The 24,516-nt window shown below is 37.1% G+C and overlaps 1 protein-coding gene across 1 annotated transcript in view; it reads left to right on the forward strand.

Annotated features, from left to right (window-relative positions):
* LOC135462867 (inositol hexakisphosphate and diphosphoinositol-pentakisphosphate kinase 2-like) overlaps positions 1 to 24,516 on the forward strand; it is a 73,629-nt gene that overhangs the window by 7,510 nt on the left and 41,603 nt on the right. The window contains 8 exon segments of the mRNA XM_064740156.1: positions 3,831 to 3,932; positions 5,324 to 5,408; positions 5,411 to 5,487; positions 7,708 to 7,829; positions 8,460 to 8,561; positions 10,402 to 10,488; positions 18,707 to 18,892; positions 20,718 to 20,803. Coding sequence (XP_064596226.1) covers positions 3,831 to 3,932; positions 5,324 to 5,408; positions 5,411 to 5,487; positions 7,708 to 7,829; positions 8,460 to 8,561; positions 10,402 to 10,488; positions 18,707 to 18,892; positions 20,718 to 20,803 — 847 coding nt within the window.

Here is a 24,516-nt window from a genome sequence, read left to right on the forward strand (position 1 = left end):
ATGACAGCTCTAGCAGATACATCATCAAGGATCACACACTGTTGTGATAATCTCTGTGTATGTGTAGTATATGACAGCTCTAGCAGATACATCATCACGGATCACACACTGTTGTGATAATCTCTGTGTATGTGTAGTATATGACAGCTCTAGTGAATACATCATCACAGATCACACACTGTTGTGATAATTTCTATGTATGTGTAGTATATGACAGCTCTAGCAGATACATCATCATGGATCACACACTGTTGTGATAATCTCTATGTATGTGTAGTATATGACAGCTCTAGTGGATACATCATCACGGATCACACACTGTTGTGATAATCTCTGTGTATGTGTAGTATATGACAGCTCTAGCAGATACATCATCATGGATCACACACTGTTGTGATAATCTCTATGTATGTGTAGTATATGACAGCTCTAGTGAATACATCATCATGGATCACACACTGTTGTGATAATCTCTATGTATGTGTAGTATATGACAGCTCTAGCAGATACATCATCACGGATCACACACTGTTGTGATAATCTCTGTGTATGTGTAGTATATGACAGCTCTAGCAGATACATCATCATGGATCACACACTGTTGTGATAATGTCTATGTATGTGTAGTATATGACAGCTCTAGCAGATACATCATCATGGATCACACACTGTTGTGATAATCTCTGTGTATGTGTAGTATATGACAGCTCTAGCAGATACATCATCACGGATCACACACTGTTGTGATAATGTCTATGTATGTGTAGTATATGACAGCTCTAGCAGATACATCATCATGGATCACACACTGTTGTGATAATCTCTGTGTATGTGTAGTATATGACAGCTCTAGTGGATACATCATCATGGATCACACACTGTTGTGATAATCTCTATGTATGTGTAGTATATGACAGCTCTAGTGAATACATCATCACAGATCACACACTGTTGTGATAATTTCTATGTATGTGTAGTATATGACAACTTTAGCAGATACATCATCACGGATCACACACTGTTGTGATAATCTCTATGTATGTGTAGTATATGACAGCTCTAGTGGATACATCATCACGGATCACACACTGTTGTGATAATCTCTATGTATGTGTAGTATATGACAGCTCTAGTGAATACATCATCACAGATCACACACTGTTGTGATAATTTCTATGTATGTGTAGTATATGACAACTTTAGCAGATACATCATCATGGATCACAGACTGTTGTGATAATCTCTGTGTATGTGTTGTATATGACAGCTCTAGTGGATACATCATCATGGATCACACACTGTTGTGATAATCTCTGTGTATGTGTAGTATATGACAGCTCTAGCAGATACATCATCAAGGATCACACACTGTTGTGATAATCTCTATGTATGTGTAGTATATGACAGCTCTAGTGGATACATCATCATGGATCACACACTGTTGTGATAATCTCTGTGTATGTGTAGTATATGACAGCTCTAGCAGATACATCATCAAGGATCACACACTGTTGTGATAATGTCTATGTATGTGTAGTATATGACAGGTCTAGCAGATACATCATCACGGATCACACACTGTTGTGATAATGTCTATGTATGTGTAGTATATGACAGCTCTAGCAGATACATCATCACGGATCACACACTGTTGTGATAATCTCTGTGTATGTGTTGTATATGACAGCTCTAGCAGATACATCATCACGGATCACACACTGTTGTGATAATCTCTGTGTATGTGTTGTATATGACAGCTCTAGCAGATACATCATCATGGATCACACACTGTTGTGATAATCTCTATGTATGTGTAGTATATGACAGCTCTAGTGGATACATCATCATGGATCACAGACTGTTGTGATAATCTCTATGTATGTGTAATATATGACAACTCTAGTGAATACATCATCACGGATCACACACTGTTGTGATAATCTCTGTGTATGTGTAGTATATGACAACTTTAGCAGATACATCATCACGGATCACACACTGTTGTGATAATCTCTGTGTATGTGTAGTATATGACAGCTCTAGTGGATACATCATCACGGATCACACACTGTTGTGATAATCTCTATGTATGTGTAGTATATGACAACTTTAGCAGATACATCATCATGGATCACACACTGTTGTGATAATCTCTATGTATGTGTAGTATATGACAGCTCTAGTGGATACATCATCATGGATCACAGACTGTTGTGATAATCTCTATGTATGTGTAATATATGACAACTCTAGTGAATACATCATCACATATCACACACTGTTGTGATAATCTCTGTGTATGTGTAGTATATGACAGCTCTAGCAGATACATCATCACAGATCACACACTGTTGTGATAATCTCTGTGTATGTGTAGTATATGACAGGTCTAGCAGATACATCATCATGGATCACACACTGTTGTGGTAATCTCTGTGTATGTGTAGTATATGACAGCTCTAGCAGATACATCATCACGGATCACACACTGTTGTGATAATCTCTGTGTATGTGTAGTATATGACAGCTCTAGCAGATACATCATCATGGATCACACACTGTTGTGATAATCTCTGTGTATGTGTAGTATATGACAGCTCTAGTGGATACATCATCACGGATCACACACTGTTGTGATAATCTCTGTGTATGTGTTGTATATGACAGCTCTAGTGGATACATCATCATGGATCACACACTGTTGTGATAATCTCTATGTATGTGTAGTATATGACAGCTCTAGTGGATACATCATCACGGATCACACACTGTTGTGATAATCTCTGTGTATGTGTAGTATATGACAGCTCTAGTGGATACATCATCACGGATCACACACTGTTGTGATAATCTCTATGTATGTGTAGTATATGTACAGTAGTGTTAGTCCTAGTCTTCCCTACATGGGCTTGAGGGGCTTTCAGAGGCTCTCTAGACTTACATGTATATGTATATACATGTACATGTACTAGTGAATATTGATGGGAGCAGGAATTTGACTTTCACTTCTTGTGAACAATAAGTGACTGCGTGAACAGTAGGTGACAGTTTGAACAATAGGTTACAGTTTGAACAACAAGTGACTGTGTGAACAAAAAGTGACAAAAAGTGACTGTGTGAACAGTAAGTGACAAAAAGTGACTGTGCGAACAGTAAGTGACAAAAAGTGACTGTGTAGACAGTAAGTGACAAAAAGTGACTGTGTGAAAAGTAAGTGACTGTGTGATGCTCATGTGACTGTGAAGTCAGTCTAATCTTCAACCATTTGTCTTCCACCAATATGGGGGTGCACATTTGTATGCCACAAGTGGGAAAGTTCATCAGTAATTTGCTCTCCGGCTGTACGGGGGAAGGTCTGCCAGCAACCTGCGGATGGTCGTGGGTTTCCCCCGGGCTGTGCCCGGTTTCCACCCACCATAGTGCTGGCCACCGTCGTATAAGTGAAATATTCTTGAGTACAGCATAAAACACCAATCAAAAAAAAAAAAAAAAAATCATCGGTAATTTGCCAAATTTCTGTGATTCATCAATAAAACTGCCATTGTATATTTAGTTATTTATTTATTTGATTATTTTATGCTGTACTGCCGATGAGCTGGACTAGAACTCACAGCAGTTGCATTGGTGAAAAGCTGTAGAGTCATTTTTGGCCGTGGAACACCCCCACCCCACCCCACCCATTGTATAATCAAAGTGAAAAATTCTTGAGTATGGCGTTTAGAGACCATCAAATAAATAAATGAATAACTAAATAAATAATACATCATTTGTAAGAGTAAATATAAAATGAAAAATTTCAGAGTAAGACTTTCCGTATATACTGTACACAGGTGGGCTCCCGCAGCAGCATTTACTCCAATTATACACGTGTGAGGAAGACAGGATCTTACATTTACGAGGATTTCATGCCCACAGACGGAACAGATGTTAAGGTAACTACCTATACAATATGTTATGTATGGCAAAAGACATACAGTTTTGCCCTTTAAAAGTCCAATTTGAGAGGTACAGAAATGTGATTCCCGAACATTTTTCCATTATGATGGTATTCTACCTTCCAAACAAATCTCAAAACACCTGTTTAAGAGGATACAGAATCGATGCTGATTGGCTGACAGCAGAGATAGGAATACAGAATGGATGCTGATTGGCTGACAGCAGAGATTGGGATACAGAATCGATGCTGATTGGCTGACAGCAGAGATAGGGTTACATATACATACGTTAAACCCTATACCTGTGATCATGCTCAAATAAATCTACCATGCCTAAAATTTGTCTCAGACTAGGCATCTCCTGCGCTTGTCTGTCTCTCACACCAGTGAATCAGAAATGATTCTGTATCCCTTTAGGACAAATAAGACAGTCAGAATTAGACAAAATGTACCTTTTGTTTGTTGAGTGAGCAAAAAAGGCCACACTGAAAGCTTAAAAGACCATTTTCACAAATGTGTTTTTCCCAAAAAAAAAAATAATAATTTGACCATCTACTCATCTTCATGTTGCGAATACAAAATCATAATGCTCTAGGGGTAACAAGAACATTGCCTATATAGCATGTATGGTATGTGTGAGAGCTGTATGTTGACAGTGTTGTCTGAGTTGATGGTTTATTTTTGGCCAATCACATTTGCTCAGTTTTGCAATCTTCAGGAGGAATAAACCTCTTACACATTAGCTGTTAATGGAAAGACCTGGGATTTTATCACCTTTATGATGATGGTAACACACATTTGCAAGTTCCTGGAAGACCTTCCAGGGTACGACTAGAGAGGAATCCATCATGAGCTTGACCTAAACTCACAGCGACTGTCATGGTGGAAGGTTCTGCCCTGAGTGATTGTGCTATGCTAGCATGCTAACCACTCCGCCACAGAGGCCTACATGCTTAATCAGTGAGGCCATTATGTATTTGATTTGAAACATTCAAATTTTTTACCTTTTTTTTTTCAAAAGATCTTAAGTTAAGGTGAAATAACCCTAAAAAAAAGTTTTGATGAATGTATTTATTTATTTATTTATTTGATTTGTGTTTTACGCCGTACTCAAGGATATTTCACTTATACGACGGCGGCCAGCATTATGGTGGGGGAAAACGTTGCATAGCCCAGGAAAACCCACGTCCATCCGCAGGTAGCTGGCAGACCTTCCCACTTACGGCCAGAGAGGAAGCCAGCATAAGCTGGACTTGAACTCAAAGGGACCACAATGGTGAGAGGACCCTGGGTCATTATGCTGCACTAGGGCGCTAACTAACTGAGCCGATGGAGGCCTCCTTGATGAATGTAAATATTGGTCAGAGTTATCTGTTTCATTTGCTCAGGTGTACACAGTAGGACCTGATTACGCCCATGCAGAAGCACGTAAATCTCCTGCTCTGGATGGAAAAGTAGAGCGTGACCAGAATGGAAAGAAGTTCGGTATCCAGTGATTCTGAGTGCCAACGAGAAGATGATCGCTCGTAAAGTCACGCTGGCGTTAAGGTTTGTACATGATTAGTACGTGTAAACCAGAGTTGAGAAGATGATCGCTCGTAAAGTCACGCTGGCGTTTAAGGTTTGTACATGAATAGTACGTGGAAACCAGAGCTGAGAAGATGATCGCTCGTAAAGTCACGCTGGCGTTTAAGGTTTTGTACATGAATAGTACATGTAAACCAGAGTTGAGAAGATGATCGCTCGTAAAGTCACGCTGGGCGTTTAAGGTTTGTACATGAATAGTACGTGTAAACCAGAGTTGAGAAGATGATCGCTCGTAAAGTCACGCTGGCGTTTAAGGTTTGTACATGAATAGTACGTGTAAACCAGAGTTGAGAAGATGATCGCTCGTAAAGTCACGCTGGCGTTTAAGGTTTGTACATGAATAGTACGTGTAAACCAGAGCTGAGAAGATGATCGCTCGTAAAGTCACGCTGGCGTTTAAGGTTTGTACATGAATAGTACGTGTAAACCAGAGCTGAGAAGATGATCGCTCATAAAGTCACGCTGGCGTTTAAGGTTTGTACATGAATAGTACGTGTAAACCAGAGCTGAGAAGATGATAGCTCGTAAAGTCACGCTGGCGTTTAAGGTTTGTACATGAATAGTACGTGTAAACCAGAGCTGAGAAGATGATCGCTCGTAAAGTCACGCTGGCGTTTAAGGTTTGTACATGAATAGTACGTGTAAACCAGAGCTATATCTGATGGTAAGTGATGTAAAAGTAAGTGAAATATTCTTGACTATGGTACTAGTATCATAATTAGATACAGGTGTAGACGTTCAGTTACTGTGGCCCTATTTCTTTAACTTTATGGCATGTTTAACAGTAACTTTGAAAGCAGATTCATGAAAAAAATACTTAATCTTTTTGTCGTGGAGATAATTTATTTCATTTAGATTTGCCATCGTAGGAGCTTCACAGAAAGTATTAAGTGGGAACATGTGAAACCTCTTCCTACCCTGTATCAAGACGGGTCCAAAGTTGTGAACTCAATTGTTCTTTCCTTTATTACGTCACAGTTATCAGTGTACGTGTGCCTCATAAAGCATACATGAAGTACACACAAAGTGCAAGGTCACGGAAGAAAACACTGCGTTCTACAGTCATTTGGACCCTCTGTGTATCTCGTCCTTGAGTCTCCTTTTATTTCAATCTAGGAAGAGAAATGCTTAAAACAACATGCATGAAGTACACACACACTGCAACGTCACGGAAGAAAACATTGCATTCTACTGTCATTTGGACCCTCTGTGTATCTCGTCCTCTAGTCTCCCGTTATTTCAATGTGGGAAAGAGAAATGCTTAAAAGAACATGCATGAAGTACACACACACACTGCAACGTCACGGAAGAAAACATTGCGTTCTACTGTCATTTGGACCTTCTGTGTATCTCGTTCTCGATTCTCCTGTTAATTCAATGTGGGAAGAGAAATGCTTAAAACAACATACATGAAGTACACACACACTGCAATGTCACAGTAGAAAACAATTTTGTGGTTTTATTGTCATTTGCACCTTCTGTGTAGCTCATCCTTGAGTTACCCATTATTCCAATCTAGGAAGAGAAATGCTTAAAACACAAGCTTGTGAACATAAGAAAACATTTGAAAATTCCTGCTTTTAGTCTCCAACCAGTCTGCCTGGACCAGTAGGACTTCATGGTCCTACTGCATTAGCTGGTTCCTCAGCAGCGTTACATCTCGACAGTTTTGTCATGAACACCTGGCAGGTGACCAAAGAATGATCTGGCCACTCCACCCATAAACCTGAGTTTGTGCTTTAAACACAAAGTAAATTAAAAATAAATAAGGATGAAGAACATACTTGCATAGAACAAACTTACTTGTAAGGGGTCTGTAAGCAACCTGCGGATGATCGTCGGTTTCCCACGGTGTTTGTGCCCGGTTATCCTCCCACCATAATGCTCGCCACCGTAAAACACCAATCAAATAAATCAAATGCGGCTGTTTGTCTGATGTCTGACATCAGAATGTGGTGTGTGTGTTTCTGTATGTTATTGTCATGTGGAGGAGTAGATGATTTACCACTCTACAGTTGCCTCCATCCATGAAACTGACTGTTATCATACGTGAAAAACGTCTTCAGTTGCCATCTGTTTTTTTTGCATAAAAATGCAAAAATAAATCCATCTACGTAACAATCACATCGTTATATACATATACATGTGTAATTAACTGCTTTTTTCCCCTCACAACTTTTTTCAGCAAACTGTTTGTGGGTTTGACCTGCTGAGAGCTAATGGAGAGTCGCTTGTCTGTGATGTTAATGGCTTCAGCTTTGTGAAGACGTCCAGCAAATATTACGATGACTGTGCCAAAGTCTTGGGGTAAGGGGACTGTGCCAAAGTAATGGGGTAAGGGGACTGTGCCAAAGCCTTGGGGTAAGGAGACTGTGCCAAAGTCTTGGGGTAAGGAGACTATGCCAAAGTAATGGGGTAAGGAGACTGTGCCAAAGTCTTGAGGTAAGAGGACTGTGCCAAAGTCTTGGGGTAAGGAGACTGTGCCAAAGCCTTGGGGTAAGGAGACTGTGCCAAAGTCTTGGGGTAAGGAGACTATGCCAAAGTATTGGGGTAAGGGGACTGTGCCAAAGTATTGGGGTAAGGGGACTGTGCCAAAGTCTTGGGGTAAGGGGACTGTGCCAGAGTATTGAGGTAGGGGGTCAAAAAGCATCAGTGGCTAGTAACTAATGAAAGTATGGAATTTGAATTTCCTTTTGACAGGATATCTCAATTTTCGGATAGTCCTCAAAACCTCTGTATTTACCTCAAAAGTGCAAAAAATACCGAGACTTGAAAAATTTGAATCCAAAAGGCCTATCATGCTTACTAAGTTAAGTAAAAGAAAAAGTCACAATGCCTGCTCTTTGTATAAGTTAATTAATGTAGCAATGTAATCTGGTATACATGTACATTGTATATAATATTTTTTTTTTTTTACCACTTTTTACTATGTTACAGGACAATGATAATGCGTGCCTTAGCCCCCCAGCTACACATCCCCTGGGTGTTAGGCTCCGCACCAGAGGACATCCCTGTTGTACCTACCACATCAGGCACCATGTGAGTCCCAGGACCATTGGTGAAGGACAGTATATGTAGAATTACCGAGGGTGTTAAAGGTCTTTGGTATTAAGATGAAGCTCCAACACTCTGCTATCATGTTTTTAAGTGTGCCAGAATTTGCCACACAACAAACACCTTGTTTGAAAAGTTGTCTTATTTTGAACGAAGAATGTGTCACCTTGCCACAGTGTCAGATTTTCTTCCCGGTTACCTCCTGTTGTACTTACGACACTTGGCTCTCTGGCTATAGACTTGTTGGGCAACACATTTTGACATCAGTTAAACTGTCCATTTGTTGTTCCTGGTTTATCCCAAAAGATCACTAGTCCTTAAAGGCAAAGAAAACACTGAAGTGTAATATATATAAGATGAAAGGCCATTAAACGCTTGCAAATGAATAATGCGACTAGTATGATTTTGTACATTATGTGCACTTTATCTATCAAGCTTCAAACTATACCTATAGTCATCCGCAGGGTGAGTAAGTGGCAACTGCAAGGAACATTCATTATGGTGCAGTATATGTACATAGTACAGGGTAGCAAGACAGGTCTGTCAGGAAGTGACAGTTGCCACTTACTCACCCTGACGATGACTAAAGTTATAGTTCGAAAGCTTGGTAGATAAAGTGTACATAATGTATAAAATTATACTAGTGGCGTTATTAATTTGCAAGATTATCAAACCGCTCCACCATGGAATATTTAACCGTTAAACACTGTCCAGGAAAATTGTTTGATTTTTTTTTTCTAGTATTTTTCCAGCCGAGTAAAAGAGATTTAAAAACTTCAGAATTTACCCAGAGGGTCTAGTATCAATGGCGTCACATCTATATTTATTGCTTGAAATAGATGGTTTAAGATTCATTTGGCAAATGCATTCATATATCTATATGTATATGCAATTTAGAATGATGAAATTTAGCAGTCATTGTGTGTATTAGGGGACAAAATCTGGATGGTACTGGTCCCGGTGTGGTCAGAAAAGGCTACTGTAGAATCCAAAGTTGCATTTTGGGTAATGGAGAAATTATAAAAAAAAAAAGAAAACACAAATACAACTGTATTTGTGAGCAGTGTTCAATTGTCTTTCATCTGAGATACATGTATACTACATTTTATTGTTTTCTTTGCCTTGAAGGATGTTTATCACCTGTCTGGTGCTACGCGGCGATGGGCACTGACCATGATTGGTTTGTTTGTCACCTGTCTGGTGCTATGCGGCGATGGGCACTGACCATGATTGGTTTGTTTGTCACCTGCCTGGTGCTACGCGGCGATGGGCACTGACCATGATTGGTTTGTTTGTCACCTGCCTGGTGATATTTGGCGATGGGCATTGACCATGATTGGTTTGTTTGTCACCTGCCTGGTGGTCCGCGGTGATGGGCACTGACCATGATTGGTTTGTTTGTCACCTGCCTGGTGATACGTGGCGATGGGCATTGACCATGATTGGTTTGTTTGTCACCTGCCTGGTGATAGGCGGCGATGGGCATTGACCATAATTGGTTTGTTTGTCACCTGCCTGGTGGTCCGCGGTGATGGGCATTGATCATGATTGGTTTGTTTGTCACCTGCACGGTGATACGCGGTGATGGGCATTGACCATGATTAGTTTGTGTAAATCATTCAGTTTGACAGGTACATGACAAAGGTTGATGTTGTACTGCAGGCCCTCTGGTTTCCTGAACCCTCAAACCCCACTACCATTACATAGGGGGAAAATTCTGGGGTAAAGTTTTAAACCTCAATGGAATTAAGAAATAAGATTACATGTATATCCGAAAAATCTGATTTTTCATTTATGTACATGCTGGTAAACTTGATCCCCATAGGATGGAGCTGAGGTGCGTCACTGCGGTGATTCGTCATGGAGACAGAACTCCCAAACAGAAGATGAAGATGGAGGTAAAACAGAAGAGGTATGAGTATTTTCATTTTTATTGTATTTTGTGTAAAAACATATGTACATTTGGTATGTGTACTGAAGCATGGATTTCTGTACGTGTCGGAATTACAGTGACATGCAATCCTGGTTTACATTTATTTCATTTTTGCTCTGTCTGTTTTGTTCTTTAGATACCGTGATGACGGTATATTTAGTCTTCTTAGACTGCCATATTTTTGTAAAGAATTTCAGTCATATGCATTATGTAGCATTTTGTATTTTAATTTAATTTTTGTTGTTGTTGTTACTTGTATATGTGTATGTACTTAAAGCATGTGACCATTTTTTTTTTCTCTCTCTTTTATTACTATGTTTTCTTAATGCATCACAAGCATAGTATTCTAATCTAACAACAGAATTCATTTGCAGCATCTTCAAGATTGCTGTTTATGGAGAATGGCCAAGCATAAAAAAACCTGGCATGTCTTTGGAGGATCGGTTCTTGAGTTAATCATTAAACAACAATCAAACGAACAAGAAAAAAAAAAAAAACATTGTATGAAATGATCCATTCCTAGTTACCTCCCTTGATAAAATGAAATTGCATCTTAAAGGGATCTAGACATTTTAGACTGATAATGCTTGTGCATGTCATATTAAATACATAATCTATATATAAAAATGAATTTATTCAGCCTCTTTGAATAGGCCTTGTTAATTGAAGGGAAAACTTCCATGAATGTTAAAAAAAAATTTTTTTTTGTAACTCATTTCATTCAGCTCTCTAGACAAAGCCAAAGACAAGTGGTAGAGAGCTAACCACCTAATCCCATACCTTTAGTAGCTGCCATACATACCACTTATAAGTACATGTCTTCTACCTTTAAACTGATATAAATTACTTCTTTCTCTTCATGAAAATTCTAGTGGGCAGCCCCTTTTTTTATTATTATTATTATCATTTTTTTTTAAGTTGAGAAATTTAGACAGTACTCGACCATGGAAAGAAGAAATGTTTCTCAAAAATGAATGCATTATAAATGACAAAACATATAATGTGTTAAAATGTGCCTAATTTTACTTCACTTTAACTACCGGTAAAACTTGTAATTATAAAAATAAAATATTAAAAAAGAAAATGAGGTGGCAGTGAAAATGGAGATTCACTGTGATGGAAACATAACTGTCGAACAATTTTTTAATGAGGCCTATTATAGTGAAATATATATATCACAAGGCCCCAATCAAGTACATGTGATACATGAAAATGGTGAATTATGTGTGTGGTATTCACATCATAAAAGTGGAAAAGACACCAAAGGTAGTTATTGTATACATGGGGGTGGGGGTGGGGGATATGTACACATACTGCACACATATTTATTTTTGCTTGAACAAATAAATCTGGAATGTGTTTGTCATAAATGTTATGTATGCTATTAATTTTATGTGATGCATGCACATTATATATATATCAGTATTTTGTTTATCCATATGTGCAAATCTTGCATACACGTTTATCCATATGTGTAAATCTTGCATACATGTTAATCCATATGTGTAAATCTTGCATACATGTTTATCTCCTAGGCATATAAAGTCCTAATTTTTGTGTTGAAGAAATGCATGTGTGCACATTTTAGATTCTGTATGCCTTTGATTGTTACTGCACATGGGAACAAGACGGCATTCATTTTTATTGGTACTGCTCATGGAAACAAGATTACATTCATTTTGATTGTTACTGCACATGGGAACAAGATGACATTCATTTTGATTGTTACTGCACATGGGAACAAGATGACATTCATTTTGATTGTTACTGCAAATGGGAACAAGATGGCATTCATTTTGATTGTTACTGCACATGGGAACAAGATGACATTCATTTTGATTGTTACTGCACATAGGAACAAGATGGCATTTACTTTGATTGTTTCTGCTCATGGGAACAAGATGGCATTCATTTTGATTGTTACTGCACATAGGAACAAGATGGCATTCATTTTGAGTGTTTCTGCACATGGGAACAAGATGGCATTCATTTTGATTGTTACTGCACATAGGAACAAGATGGCATTCATTTTGAGTGTTTCTGCACATGGGAACAAGATGGCATTCATTTTGAGTGTTACTGCACATAGGAAAAAGATGACATTCATTTTGATTGTTACTGCACATAGGAACAAGATGGCATTCACTTTGATTGTTTCTGCTCATGGGAACAAGATGACATTCAGTTTGATTGTTACTGCATGTGAGAGCAAGATGGCATTTATTTAACAGGAACAATGCACTTGCTTGTATGATTTATTTATTTAACAGTCAAATAAATATGCTTTCAGTGTGTACCCTCATAGTTTGGTTCATTTGCATGTGTACCTCTCATACTCATCTTTTATTACAAAATTATTAAAAAGGTAAAATTTCAACAGAATCATAATTGTCATGTAAATTTGTCCAGCAAAATCATCTTAGTAAAATAATCATTGCCATTTAACTTTAACTTGAAGTCCTGGTTAATTTTGTTGATTGATTCTTGGTTTGCTAACTTCACAGTTATTCTTGTAAATTGTTTGGATGTTTCATAGTGATAATTGCTATTTTGCCCCACGTTTAATAATAACTGTGTTGGTTTGTCTAACATTTCACATGTGGTTACCTCCCTTTTTGATAGGCCCTGTGGTTCCGCCACTTTCTTGTTCGAAAGGTAGAGTGTTCTTGTTTTGTATCGTAGGTAACTGATTAACCTGTCCTCAGAACTTACCTGCATTTTCACTTTATTGTCTAATGTTGTCTTGGTCATTGGGTAATCAGTGTCTTTTTTTCTGAAATGTTAAAAGAGGTTTACAAGAAGTAGTTCACTAAAATGTGGCAAAATGTTTGTTTTCGTGACGGATTCAATTACAGTATATATATATATATATATATATATATATATATATATATATATATATATGCTATTACATATCACTGTAGTGGAAACTTTTAGCTTCGTGGTAGATTTGCAGCTCAGCCATGATTTTAAAACTTTATAGTCAACTCAGTCAGTGTTATCTTTTTAGTCAACTTCACAAGATCCAACCAATGCGGTCGCTGTGAGTTCAAGTCCAGCTATGTGGGAAGGTTTGTCAGCAACCTGCAGATGGTCGTGGGTTTCCCCTGGGCTCTGCCCGGTTTCCACCCACCATAATGCTGGTCGCCGTCGTATAAGTGAAATATTCTTGACTATGGCATAAAACACCAATCAGATAAATAAATGAATGCATTCATCAAAACTCCTTTTTTAAAGGGTTATTTCAGTTAAACTTGAAAAAAAAAAGAGGTAAAAAATTTGAATGTTTCAAATCAGATACATAATGGCCTCACTGATTAAGGATGTGGGCCTCTGTGGCGGAGTGGTTAGCATGCTAGCATCACTGGCATCTAAGTGAAATATTCTTGAGTGTGGCGTAAAATATCAATCAAATAAATAAATAAAATAAATCACAACATCCAGTTTATACAGGGTGAAGGTTACTTACACCTGCGGAGCCCAGATTTCAGCTACTTAGAAATCGCATCTTAAAAGTCCATACCACAGACAATGCCTTTATCACATATGTATGCAATGGGACACATAGATATGACAAGATATACATGCCTATACATGTAGCTGTCACTTCAGCTGAAATTATACCTTGTGTGAACCTGAAATTGGCCAATCCAGCCTGAATAAGTTTGTCTCCAAAATTAAAGTTTTAATGCTCTGGGTTTAAAATACATGTAAGCTTTATTTTTTAATTTTTTTTTTATATTCAGTTTTATTCCAAGAGTTTTATAGATCTAATCTAATCTTATGAAAAGATTTTCTATAATATTAATAATAATATAACAAGTGTAAATAAAAAAAAAGGCACACAGAGATATGACGGGTAGTCAGGTTGTTGGCATAGCTGAAATCACACCATTTGTCATCCCGAAATTGGCTGACTGAACCTGTATAGTTTTATCTCGAAAATCAAACTAAAAAAGGTCCCGGATGCATATTTGAAGTCGTTCTTTCTGTGGGAAAAGGTCAAGTGATTAAAGCTCTAATGTTTTGGGTGTAAAATACACGTAGGCTGACTGACATACATTAAGCCAGAGTTAACAGGTAAACTTTCCTAAAACCACACAGGATTTTTCGGGCAAACAAGACACATCAGCTACACGTACGTGTATACCTAAGCATGTAGTATAGCCATTTTATTGAATCAGTCTTGTCAGTGAAGGAAAAGATTACGACCTAATGCCAAGTCGATGATGGTATTTCAGCTGTATTGTGTGGAGGATGAATAACCTCAGTAGAAATTTGTTTTTGATGCAGGAATATTAAGTCACATATGGGTTTTTATTGTCAGAAAGCAAAATCCATTTTGCCCTTTTTATTGAGCTACGTCTTCAGAACTGGTTATTGGTATTTTGTCTTTCTTACATCTGTATGAGAATGGAAATTTTCCGTTTTATGATACAACAGTTGCAAACACACATGCAGGTTACAAGTGTAACCTACCGAAATGGGGACCTGGCGTAATTTTGTTTCCCTGGACGTGGTGCCAGCAGGAAATTGAATTGTTCCATAAAAACTGTACTTGTGTTTATAAAGCATTTTATTTACATTACTTTGTTTATTAAAGAGATGATGGAAGATAATGATTAAGACAAAGAAACCAAGATTTTTGTTCATGAAAATCATCAGATTTCTCCTTTAAACCTGGTCCCTATTCTAAGTTATGGGCTGTGTTTTGTTTTGGACACCATTCTGTGATTTCCTGGTTTGAGTTATCTCCCTTCTTCACTAATCTTCATTCTTCTCTCCATTTTAGGAATGACTTTCACAAAACATCATGAATTATTCAGACTTATTTTATTGAGATGTTTGAAAATTTTAAAGACATCTGCCCTACATGTACATATACATGTAGGATGCTAATTTGGGCTACAAAATTTACAAGAATTATTGTAACATTAACAAGCAGACTCACAAAGTCTTGTGGAAGTGACTCCTGAAGTGTGATAATCTGTGGCATGCAGGTTGATCCCTTTATCACCTGCTTTCCTTTAACATTTTGCCAATTTTACTTACTACATGATAGTCCTCTGATATACATGTATACGTGCTGTGTTTCACCTAAAATTAAGCTTTTTTTATAAGTGACAGATTTCAGTTGAGTCTGATTGATTCTTCTACCTTATATGGCCCGTTCAAAATTTTTTTTGCTGAAGTTTGACTAAAAGTGATTGTCTTAAAATCTTAAGTGTTGGCAACGAAATTTTTGAGTGGAGTTAACATACCAAACTTTAGGTGAAGTACAGCTCTTGCACTAAGTTTATGTTAACAGGAGCATGTATTTTTTGCTAGGGTTCTGTGCTTTACGTTTTTGGCCTAATATTTAATGTGAGCACTTAATAGTCACTTATATAATGATGACTTTTTAGCTTTTTAGCTCTGTAAGGCTGCTAATCTTTGATGAAGGCTTAGTAAAAACAGAAGTACTATTTGTACTTGTACCTGGTTAAAACTACTGTCGTCTCCACATTATTCACTGTTCAGCCGTCTTGTTGCTGTTTTTCACTCAGACAAGAGCAAGCCAGGGTCTACTGGTTATAGACGCTTGCCTTTCAAGCGCACGAGGTAGGGGTTCAATACCAGCCTTGGACAGGGATTTTGTATACTCTCTTGCTCTCACTGTTTGAGGGACCCGTTTAACAATAAACGGTCGATAACACGTGTGTGGCTATTTGCGCAGCCTTGACAAAGGTCATTGGTATACCCGAGCAATCTGGTGTCCTCCATCCACAATATTGGATGTCGTTGTCACTATTGTGTTAGACAGCAGTCAAGTCCAAATTGAGGAAATCAGTTTTTGCAGCTGCAAGACTGACAGTGTACATTTATTCTAAAAAAAAAATATCTGTATGAAATTTTGTGAAAAAGACAGCTGAATAGTATACATGTATTTAAGCCAGGTCAGAGCCTCAGCCTAGCTATTAAACCTGGTTGTTTCATCTGATCTGATTCCCTGGCTTGTGCTGCAGGGGTAATAAACATGGGCATCGGAAGATGTTCCAGCAATCTGCAGACAGTAGCAGATGATTGTAGGTTTCCCTAAGCCTGGTTTCCTCACACTGCAATGCTGGTCGCCATCATAGAAGTGAAATTTTCCTGACCGAACAAATGAATAAACAAACAATTGGCATGAGCCTTACACAGTCTCTTAGGACCAAAGAGAAAAAAAAGTTTTCAAAGATTTTTGAGACAAGATCCTAGTTTTAAGCCAGCACAATGTACATCTAACTTGTGTAAATAAAATGCACTGTTTCATACATGTTTTTGTAGATTTTGTAGCTGTTGTCAGTCATTGAACTAGGCGTTGTTAGTAGTACGTCCGCACTTGTGGTTCCTGTGCACATCCGTATACACTGTACTCACAGAGGCAGTTACTTAGGCTTTTTTTACTAGAATCTGTTTCAGTTTTTTTCTTTGTGTATGAACAATTTCTGCATGCGAAACTTTTTTTAGGTCCCTTGGGAAATTTGGTAGTTGTATACATGTATCTGGTTTAGTTGATTTTCATTGCATGTACACGTGTATGTAGAATGAATCTCCACTATTAAAGTTTACGTGTACATGTATGTGTAGATGTGAACTGTTTATACTAATATACTCTGTACATGTAAGATTTGGTAGCTTTTAGATTTTAGCTTTTATCTTTTGCATTATTAATTTAGATTTTTACTGATTTCTTGCAAAATAGATCATAAGTAGCACAGCTAGTTTCCGCTCATCCAGTTAACCCTAGCTCCGTCCTTAATAGGAGAGGGTGAACTTTAATTGTGGCACCAATCAAAATCGTTGTTTCAAAAGAAAAATGTATGTAGTGACTGGCCATATTCAAAGCAAGAATTTGATTGGACAATCCGTGCACGAACTAGAAATTCATCTGGATATTACTTTTAGGCATGTCTGTTGTTATAATAATTAAATTTAAAGTGGTTACAGCACAGATTTTTAGAGCAAACAAAAAGGATCAGCATAAATGGAGTCAAACTTTTGCTATTATTTTAGAACAGCCTTAATGTTAAACTTTCACAACATATCAACCTGGTTTGTGCACATTATCGTTTAAATTTTATAACAAAGATCGTAAAATGCATGATATGGGTTACTTTGTAACATTTTCAAACTTTAAATAGAATTATTTTAATACTAAAAATTGTACATACACAAACTCAATGTTGTCTGAAAGTTCATGATTTTGGGCTTTTCTAAAATAACATCAACAGGAAAATTCCATTGGACTCCGGTATATGACTCCCATTATATGACTCCCAGGACAAGCTCTTGGTTCAACCCTTGTCTATGATGATACTGGGACTCTAGGGGATTCCCCTGCCTGTACTGTACAGTCTTGCTGCCTATATTGCTTATAAACATTAATTAGGATTTCTGCCAAAGTTGTGGACCGGGGGTTATTTTTATTTAACTTCATTAATTGAGTGGACAAAAAACATAGAAAAAAATGCCTAAGGAGGAATATTTGAAATGGTACATGTGGGTTTATCAGTTGAATAGATAAGTATATATAAGTTGATTCCTGCTTGATTGTTTATCCCAGTTATTAGACTAATCTTCCTGGTGTAAAAACTCTGAGAAATGACCTGCAGCGTGTTTGCTTTTCTGTGTAGGTTTTATTATATTTAAAACATTTTTCGTTCGGTGCTTGTCATTTCTCTTGAGTTGTAAGATTTATTTTCTTGAATGTTAAACTGGTTTGAGTGTTTCTTGTTGGTGAGCATGCTATTCGGGTGTGGATTCTGGAGAAGATGTCATTTACACATGTACTTGTACATCTAGCTATTTTACCTCTCTCCATCTCTCTCTTACATATGGTAAGTCACCTAACATTTCACCTGTGACTACGATACACATTTGGTCAGGTTTAAGGAAAGTTTTTGTGGTTTGTTTGGAAGATAGAATGATATTGTGCTGGAGATATCTAAGCTTCAGCAGAAAAAAAAACTAACATTTTATAACACAAGTTTTAGGTCATTTACAAATTAAAAGCATTATCTCTTTGTTGTGAGAAAACCCCTTTTTTTTTTTTTGTTATTACAAAATATCCTACATGCTGTTTTATATACATTCATTTGGCTGGAGTTTTATGTTTTTTTAGTACTGTAACATACATGTAGTCTCAGATTTGTAATTTTCTTTTTTTAATTTTTAGATTCTTTGAGCTGTTTGAGAAATATGATGGTTACAAGACGGGCCAGCTTAAGCTGAAGCAGCCCAAACACTTACAGGAGGTTCTGGACATTGTCCGCTACCTTCTCCAGGAACACCAGGTGCGACCTGACCCAGAGATTGAAGAGAAGAAGGCCAAACTGGAACAGCTCAAACTCGTCCTCGAAATGTGAGTGTTCACCATCGGTGCTTTCTACTCTACATTCTTATTTCCGAATGAATTCATACCTAAGACTGGTTTGGCGCTTGGCACAAGTAATGGAATACGGGCCAAGTACTTGTCAGGTGGGTGTCAGTATATTATCATGAATGTGACTAGGTGTCATGTCTGGTGTTGTGGCCATAATATTCCAGTGAGGCAGCACTAAAATGGTTGGATTTCCCATTGCAGGCATGTAACTGTAAAGAAGAGGGATCCACAAATGTAAATGTGTTGATTTACATTTCTGATTTAGTTTACTCCAAAGTTTGCTTATCTTTTTGTTTCCTCCATTGTGAAACTATCATGAGTCAATGTGTGAAACATGTTTCACACATTGACTCATGATAGTTTCCCATGATTGTAGGCTACTCATGATAGCCTACCGTGATCTCTTTCCATTCATGCATTTACACGTCTCCGGTTTCTCCAGTGATTGTAAAACCATGTATATATGTACTTGTACATGTAATTTTGTTCAAACACCCATTGCTTTCTCATCTTGGGTCTTTTATATCATCAACAGTATTTAAAGAAACAAATAATATCTTCTTTCAATAGCATCAGTTGTAAAACCTTCTCACACTAACATAGTTCATTTAAATACTATTCACGTCTGATAAAAAAAAAAGTGCATTGGCTGTATGTTAATTATGTTAATTATGGCATGTGAAATTACTAACACGGCTAAAGTGCACTTTAATGCAATCTGTCATTAAACTTTAAGTTCATTTTTGTCAGATGTTAATATCTAACTATAAAACGTTTGTGGTACCAGTCCATACTTCCTTATGTGACTGAATGGCCTGGTGTTTCAAACCATTTTAACGCGTTTAATAATCTGGCTATTAAAGTATAATGACTCGATTTTCATGTTTCACTAATACCTGCACTTGTGAACAACATGCTGTGAACATAATATGTTGGCACATCTGCTCTAGCTGGCATGGCCACATGTACATGTATATACAGTGACACGAATAAATTTGGATGATGAAATGTTCCAGCTCAAAAATTGTAATACATGTCTGCATATAATATGTTTTAACATGACAACCTGCAGTACTACAAGCCAAGCTACATGTCAGGCTTAACACTATAGGCCAAGCTCACTCTTAGCAGGCCATTACCATTCCGAAGATATGTCTTTGCAGCAACCATAGGCTTTTCCTGGTCATTTAATTATGCCTGGGTGATAACTCAAATTTTAATTTTTGTCATTTATTTATGACTAAAATTATGAAATATTTATGAAAAGAAATTATGAATATTTGCTTGGTATAGTGTCATATTTTGGATGACTTAGACTGAATTAGAGGCATCATATTGATATTGTAGCTCTTAAAAACAAAAAACACGAGCCCTGACCTGAACAATGGGACCTTACAAAAACAACACCAACTTGCTATTATTCAGACCAAACTTTTAAATATCTATTGTATATAATTGTCATGTTAGCTACAAGGGCATTTGAAGGAGTTTACTGTTACTGCATTTTACCTTAAATTTCCAGAAGTGCACATAAGCCATAAAATAATACTGTTAATCTGTTTATGGTAAGAAATCAATCAAATTTCACACAAAAAAACAAAAAAAAATGTTAGGTGGATGAATTAATGAGAATCAAGCAAAGAGTGTCACTTGAAAAAAATATTAAATTTTAGATGAAGTGCAGTACTGCGTATTTGAGCTGTTTTCTGTTGTGACTTACAGTTGTTGTGACTTACAGTCGTTGTGACTTTTTACCTTTACCTCTTTCACACGTGTTGACTGTCTTGACTGCGCATGTTAACAGGTATGGTTACTTCTCCGGGATTAATCGTAAAGTTCAGCTCAAGTACCAGCCAAATGGCCGTCCTAAGAGATCCTCCAGCGAAGATGGTAATGCTCTATCTTTTTGTCTTAGGTTATGTGTACTCTGTAATAAAATATGTGCTGAACATACTATTCTTCAACCTTTTCTGAAGTGCCATACACACAGTGGGCTTTATCTCACAAAATGGTTTGGCAAACGCATATCTGTTCCACCAGCTGTTTCCCATTCTCAAATTTGTAGAGCTCCAAAGGAAAAATTTACAACAGTTTTTGTTTTTTAGCATGTATAAAATGATGAAAACATACATGTAGATTATCAGAAATGGTGAAATATATTTACATCTTTCTTTCTCTTTCATTGGTATAGCATAATTACCAAATTGAATTATTTGGCACATTTTTTTTGTCATTAATTTCTCTGGCTGTAGGACTGTGATAATCTTCTTTTAGTCTGCGAAAATGGGTTTAAATGTAAACTGCGAAATGGGTTTAAATGTAAACTGCGAAATGGGTTTAAATGTAAACTGCAAAATGAGTTTAATTGTAAACTGTGAAATGGGTTTAAATGTAAACTGCAAAATGGGTTTAAATGTAAACTGCAAAATTGGTTTAAATGTAAACTGTGAAATGGGTTTAAATGTAAACTGCAAAATTGGTTTAAATGTAAACTGCGAAATGGGTTTAAATGTAAACTGCGAAATGGGTTTAAATGTAAACTGCAAAATTGGTTTAAATGTAAACTGCGAAATGGGTTTAAATGTAAACTGCGAAATGGGTTTAAATGTGAACTGTGAAATGGGTTTAAGTATAAACTGCAAAGACTGTTCATCTACATATATACATTTATCTATTACACCGTTTTATTATGTATATACATAAATGACTGCAATCTGTAGCATACGTTTGACCAAAAATTAACAGTACGAAAACAGACAATCTGAATTTCTGAAAAAAAACCATGGCGTATTCTCCTCGGATTTTGGAATGTTGTGACATCAGAGTGGCCCTAATTCGTTCATCAGACCATCATTGTCACAAAAATGAATATATTTTTTTAATCATTAATGATAGATACCAGCAATGACGTCACTACATCATGAAGTGATGGACATTTTCCATTACAACGTTACGTTGAAAAGATTGCAAAGATGTATGTTAAAAATGTTATATTATTTTAATGAAGAAAACTTCCACAAACTTTAGTGTCCAATAATAATAAAAAAAAGATGTAGACAAAATTTAAAGTGTTGCAGTTTGCCTTAAATCAGGGTTTTGGGTGGGGATTTTCCCACGCCTCAGGTATGTACATGAACACAAAATAACTGACGTTTTTTCAGGAATTGCTGAAGTGGCAACGACGTCTGATGTGACGTCTGATGTGACGTCTGGTGTAACGTCTGAAGTACCTGAGGAATTTGTAGTGACCCTAGAAACTTTGATGTACTGTATGATTCTCCCAAGTTCATGTGTACTACTCAAGAAAAGTATGGGATATTCCAGTTTGTGTTGATTTTCTTGAAAGTAGAATCGCTTAAATATCAGCTGTGAAGTTGGACACTCGTCAGAAGACACGAGTATCATACTAGGGCTGTCACATGATCGGAATCTGGTTGTGATGAGTTTTGGAAATTTGCATTCAAATTTTTGTCCTTAGGTTTCATTACTCTCCGGCCGTACATATGAAGGTCTGCCAGCAACCTGCGGATGGTCGTGGGTTTCCCCCGGGCTCTACCCGGTTTCCACCCACCATAATGCCAGCCGCCGTCGTATAAGTGAAAAATTCTTGAGTATGGTGTAAAACACTAATCAAAAAAAAAAAAGAAATCGGTTTCATTAAGCTTGACTAACTATAAAATTACAACTGAAACATATGCAAATCAATCCTTGCTAGATGTGTCAAAGTTATTGGTAAACTATTTATTTAGAAAGATATTGAATATGAATAGCTTAATTTATGGAATATCCCCTGCTTTTTTTTAGTAGTATATTGTTGAGTTTTAATATTGTTCATGTTGCAGGTTGATCTATTTGGAATTCATTTAAGTTAAGACAAATCAGAAGGCAGAACAGTGTTTGACCTAAACATTTTGCCTTAATAATGGAAAATAAAGATAATGAAACAGTACTTGGTGCTAAATTTTACATTTTTCTTCCAATAGCATATAATATTGCTTTCGAAAAAAGCCTCCAAATGGCTTTCTAAGATAATACATGTGGTAGCTTTGTTAAGTGTGAAATGCTAGGTCATATACTGTATACTTCATGTAGTGCCATAAGTTTTTTTTTGACATGTTTGACATAAAATAATTAGCTACCCACGTCTTCTAATTACATCCAGCTGTACAATGGGAAGGTCTGCTAGCAACCTGCAGATAGTCTTGGGTTTCCCCCGGGCTCTGCCTGGTTTCCTCCCTCCATAATGCAGGCCGCCATCATATAAGTGAAATATTCTTGAGTATGGTGTAAAACACCAATCAAATAAATAAATAAATAAATAAATCTCCAAATTTTAAATAATAATATTTTCTAATAAACCAAAGAGAATGATGGTTTTGTTTAGAACCAAAAAAATACAAATATGAGTACAAAATCACAGAGCATGGTATATGGTAGGCCTATGTGGCTATTACTGTTTAAAGATCCGACCAAATGATGTGATGCTTTAGAAGAAATGGGCGCTGCAGTAGTTATTTCTATGTCAAACGATGCAGGTCATAGTTCTGATTTGTTTTCAGCCAAGTTTTATCCCGGCTTTAGTTATACAGATTGCATATTACGGTTTCTTACAGTTGCAGTTAGCAATTTGATCTTTTAATATTCCATTTTGTTGTTGCAATCTGCTTGTTTGTGTTGTGTTTACTGCTTTAATGACACATTCTGGACTGCATAACAAATTTAATGTTTATTACTCATACAAACTTCACATGCACATTTGTGTTTTAATCTTTTAAATTTTATTATTACATCAATCTGTATTCATTTATTTTATTTATTTATTTATTTATTTGATTGGTGTTTTACGCCGTACTCAAGAATATTTCACTTATACGATGGTGCCCAGCATTATGGTGGGAGGAAACCGGGCAGAACCCGGGGGAAGCCCACGACCATCGGCAGGTTGCTGACAGACCTTCTCACATACGTCCGGAGAGGAAGCCAGCACAAGCTGGACTTGAACTCACAGCGACAGCATTGGTGAGAGACTCCTGGGTCATTACGCTGCGCTAGCGTGCTAAGGGACTGAACCACGGAGGCCTTGTTGTATTCCTTTTCAGTTTTGATGTGTTTTAAATTTTTGGGTTGTATTGAAAAAATTATTTGTATTAATAATGTATAGTGTTCGTAACAGTATGGCTGGATATTGAGTGTTTCAACCAGTGGTTTTCATATAATACATGTATAATCATGTTCTACATGGAGCTGGTTGGGCCCAGTTGGCTAGCGCAGCATAATGACCCAGGAGCCTCTCACCAATGCGATTGCTGTGAGTTCAAATCCAGCTCATGCTGGCTTCTTCTCCGGTCGTATGTGGGAAGGTCTGTTAGCAACCTGCCGATGGTCGTGGCTTTCCCCCAGGCTGTTATAATGCTGACCGCCGTCGTATAAGTGAAATATTCTTGAGTACTATGTAAACACCAATCGAATAAATAAATATATACATGAAACTGTAACACTTTGTAACTTGTGCATAGTTTTTGTATAGGAACCTCCGTGGCTAAACAGTTTCTCATCTTTCTCATCCGATCAAACCTAAACCAGTTAGATTGCTTGTGGCAATT

Source organism: Liolophura sinensis, chromosome 2 (genome assembly GCF_032854445.1).
Source record: "Liolophura sinensis isolate JHLJ2023 chromosome 2, CUHK_Ljap_v2, whole genome shotgun sequence".
Classification (NCBI taxonomy): domain Eukaryota; kingdom Metazoa; phylum Mollusca; class Polyplacophora; order Chitonida; family Chitonidae; genus Liolophura; species Liolophura sinensis.